This window comes from Sphaeroforma arctica (assembly GCF_001186125.1).
Source record: "Sphaeroforma arctica JP610 unplaced genomic scaffold supercont1.2950, whole genome shotgun sequence".
NCBI classification, from domain to species: Eukaryota; class Ichthyosporea; order Ichthyophonida; genus Sphaeroforma; species Sphaeroforma arctica.
Window position 1 is genome coordinate 253 of NW_014037608.1, and position 4142 is coordinate 4394.

General features: G+C 43.5%; 1 protein-coding gene across 1 annotated transcript; it reads left to right on the forward strand.

The window, feature by feature from the left end:
- Positions 1 to 1136: 1136 nt before the first annotated feature.
- On the forward strand, positions 1137 to 2466 carry SARC_13153 (hypothetical protein; the record flags this gene model as incomplete). The annotated part of the gene is made up of 1 exon (XM_014292724.1): positions 1137 to 2466. One exon carries the CDS (start codon positions 1137 to 1139, stop codon positions 2436 to 2438), a length of 1302 nt encoding a protein of 433 aa, XP_014148199.1. The 3' UTR covers positions 2439 to 2466.
- Between the last annotated feature and the right edge of the window lie 1676 nt (positions 2467 to 4142).

A 4142-nucleotide genomic window follows, 5' to 3' on the forward strand; every position in this document is an offset into this window, starting at 1 on the left:
TTTCTATGCGACTGGAAATATTTTGTATGGGATCTGGTTGTGCGGCAAAGCAAAGTTATAGAGTCCACTGCAACACGCAGAAAGTTTTGGTATTATTCCGAACAGGTGCCTATGTAATAGTGGCTCGTTCGTACGCAGTGGAATTGACTTACATCCGTTGTGCGTGTATATTCGACATTTTATATTATCTAGTTTGTATTACATTTGTAACATATTCGATGTATTTCGATTGTCAAATGACCGTGCATGTTTAATACGTGGGTGGGAATGTGAGCGTCTAAACTTGTGAACTCTAGCTTTGTATGGCACCCGTCCTGACTTGTTGTCGCTTGTTTAGGACTCTGGCCGTAATATATTCACATTATCTCGGTACAGTGTAGAGGAGCCTGTCGGCGTGTGTGTACCGAACAGTGGGCGCTCATGATTTTCAATGAAAGCCAATCCAAAAAATGCAAATACCTCTCATTAACTTACAGCTCGGAAGATACCGAACTTTGGCTGGGTGGTATTCCCGCAGAGCTCAACTCAGTAAAGAAGGTGAACTCCGCACTTTGGCGGGCGGGAAATAGTTGCGTTGATTTAGGCATTGTAAAGTACTATGAGAAGAGAGGCTATAAACAGGTATAGGCATGAGTGTGTATGTATACAACGGCCGAGCCTACATGTGTGTGCGTGCTCACTTGTCTGGCTTGTGTTAGTTGGAAGGGGTATGCATGAGGTGCTTGAGATATTCGAAGTTATTCGTGACTGTTTCCTGCAGCAAATTCTATTGATTGTTTGACAAACCAGCACTCGCTACTTTGAATTGTGGGGTCATAGTTGAATGTATAAATGGACAATCATATACTCCCGTATCCATTTGATATGCACCCTGATTTCAATTATTCTGAAAATTGAATATGACACCTATATATTCCATGTATATCACTGCACATCTTGTGACGAATAAAACACGAGTCCTGTCTAGAATATAACACTTACTCCCATCATTCATGCCTCCCGTTTCAGGGGTATACTCGCTATTTAGTACTCCAAGTGATGCTGCTTTTATACTCCCCCATCCATTCACTTTCGACTAATGTCTGCATGCAAATCGTCCGATTATATAGAGGAATGATGCCGGCCAGAAGCGTTGGATGGGGTATGTGTTCATTGCCTTTCGATCTGCTGCCGACCGCGACGCTGCCATTGAGTTCTTTGACGGGCGCGAGATCTGCGAGGGGTTTATTGGGAAGGCCAAGAAAGCCGTCTATAGGAAAAGCAAAGGCAAAGCAAATAAGAAAGAACCGACGAGAAAAGACGACGGTGAGAAAATAGAGAGTACGAATACAGAGGTGAATACATGGTATGGGTTACCACAGATGTCACTGTGGGGTGCGTGGGAGGGTGTGAGTAGGTGGTGGTGGGGTGATTGGAAAGGAGAAAATGGCACTTCTCGGAGTTTACAAACCGGTGGAAATGGAAATGGGAATGGGACAAACATCTGTAGAAATGGGGCTGGATGTGGGCTTATGAAGGGAAATACTGAGCCAAACACGTGCGAGTGTGAGCAGGACAGGGCGCAGCATGAGAATTTGAGGAAGCAACACCGCGAAAAGGGCCGCAGAGACGCACAAGATGCGCTGACCGACAGTATTAGTGACCAGGATGACGAAAATAAGTTCGGAACGAGAAGCGGTAGCACCGATGCTAATGCGAAGGGGGTTAGCGGGAGTGGGAACAGTACTACGGATATACTGGGCAGCGATCCACCGTTACTGTCGCAGTTGAGGCCTCTGGATGATTTGCAGTTGATCGAGCGTATCCGAGTGCTGGGACTGGGTGCTCCAGAGCGGTATGCGACGACGCGAATGCTTATGGAACAGTTGGCCGAGTATTATACCGAACATCCGCGCACTGAGGTGCACGTACAAGGGAAAAGTGTTCCCGCACACTTATTACAAGGATGTCTCACTTCGTTGGATAGCATGGCCTGGCCGCCGAAGCGCGAGAGGCGCAAGGTGAAGGCAGACCACTACGTGGTGATCAACATGACCAAGCACTACAAGGACGAGTACACACCCCGAGTGCGGGAAGCGTGCAAAGCGTTAATGGATGAGATGGCACCGGAGTATGCCTTTACGCATATAGCAGTAACGAAAAACTTTGTTGGGTCACCGCATAAGGATGTGTTAGATACAAGCTTCCAGTTCGCTATCAGTCTGGGCTCGTTTACAGATGGAGGGCAATTGTGTGTTGAGAACACAGCGGGCAAGTGTGAAGGAGGTACCGAACTGTTCGTGGTAGATACGCATAACAAGCTCGCGAAGTGTGATGGACGGTTTATTCACTGGGTGCGAAGCTATGGCGGGGGCGATCGGTATTCGCTCATATTCTTCACTAATAGTGTGCAGATGAGCACGCCCAAGACCTGCGCTGTATTCCCCAATGAAAGTTAATCATATAAAATGCCAAGGTTTGCAACAACTTCTGAAAGCAATTCCTTCTTTGCTTTAACACATTGTGCGAGACGGGTGTGTCGGCCAGTCTATGGTAATACACTACAAAGGAAGGTCCCTCTACTTTTGCTATTATTTACTTTGTGTGTGAAGGGGGTATTAACCAGTCTATGGTGTACATACTATACAACATATTAGTCTGAATAGCACTTTTCAATTGCGTGGTACTTTTGTGCGAATGGGAAGGACGTGTCGACCAGTCTCTGGTATATACACTGGTTTATACACTCAAATACTGTAATTTCTAGTTGCTGTACTATATTACTTCCGGAACTAAATACATGCATCAAAATGCGCATAATGGCTTTCTATTTTCGCATCGAATATCTGCTGGGATATATGTAGTGCTTTGGTCAAGTTTGTAGGCAATACCTTATTCGTAGCATTCGCTTATAATGTTTTGGCAAGGTATAACGGACGGGTTAACTTCCTATAAGGTCACAATTCTCTCAGACAGCCTCGATTTTAACTGATCTCCGTTCATACATTGACAGAACGGAAATGTACGCCGTATACAATCTTTGACTTCTATGCAATTATAATCGACACTTGCCTGTTCCTATGTTCGCTGCAGACACTCAACGAATAATAAATACTTGATTGTACAATGCAGGATACAATGAGTAGAAATATAGAATTGCAACATGCGCACACGTTGCAACTTGTAGTGTCTAGTATCTTGCGCGCTTGATAGACTACAATGTGTAGTGTATTGCGACGAACTATATATATTTTGAGTTGGGATACCGTATGCCTATAAATTTCAAAAATGGGGGTTATAGAAAATCGCAACATACATTACATACATATTCACACAATAATTTAAGGGAAGGCCGATAACTTCAGGGTACACTATTTTATCAAACAATTACCGCCGAAAGGATAACAATGGGACTAAATATCCAATACAGTTGCTCGACAATACAATTTCATACTACCGTTAGCTGATTCACACATACGCTCTACGATGTGGCATCCGTGAGTTTGATGAAGTTAAATTCCAAATCTCAGATGTAAGTATAACCGAAGGGGAAGACTGTTGTGAATGAGCAAGTAATATCGCAGTCATAAAATACTAGGAGCACATGTGGTCGGATACTTTATTGCCCATTTGCTCGAATATGGCATAACTACATCGGTGTCAAGAGAACAAATACAAACTTACATATTACAAGAGAACCTGGGCGAGAGTGAGTGGAGATGTTTAGTCCAATCTGACACAAATCGAACCTATCTAATATTGTATCTACACGCATACTTAATTCAACATCGATGTATCTATCGTTTCCTTACACTTGTGTACAGCAGTGTGTGATATATAAACACATACACGCACATATCTGATATTGCGGCAAATAAATGATAACAATATTTGCGTCCAGACGATTTCGACTAAAAGTTGCCTTATTAGGGGCAGGGCACAAAGTGGCGGGCAATTGTCCGAATTTTACAAACATGACACGTAATGCGAGTATTGTGAGATAATATAAATACATATAAATATATATGTGGATATACCACTACGGTCACAAATCACAAGATAAAGCCACAACCACACGTAAGTGTGTTAGATAGGCGAATACATAAAACAATGGCCGATCTAATACACACACACACACACACACACACACACACACACACACA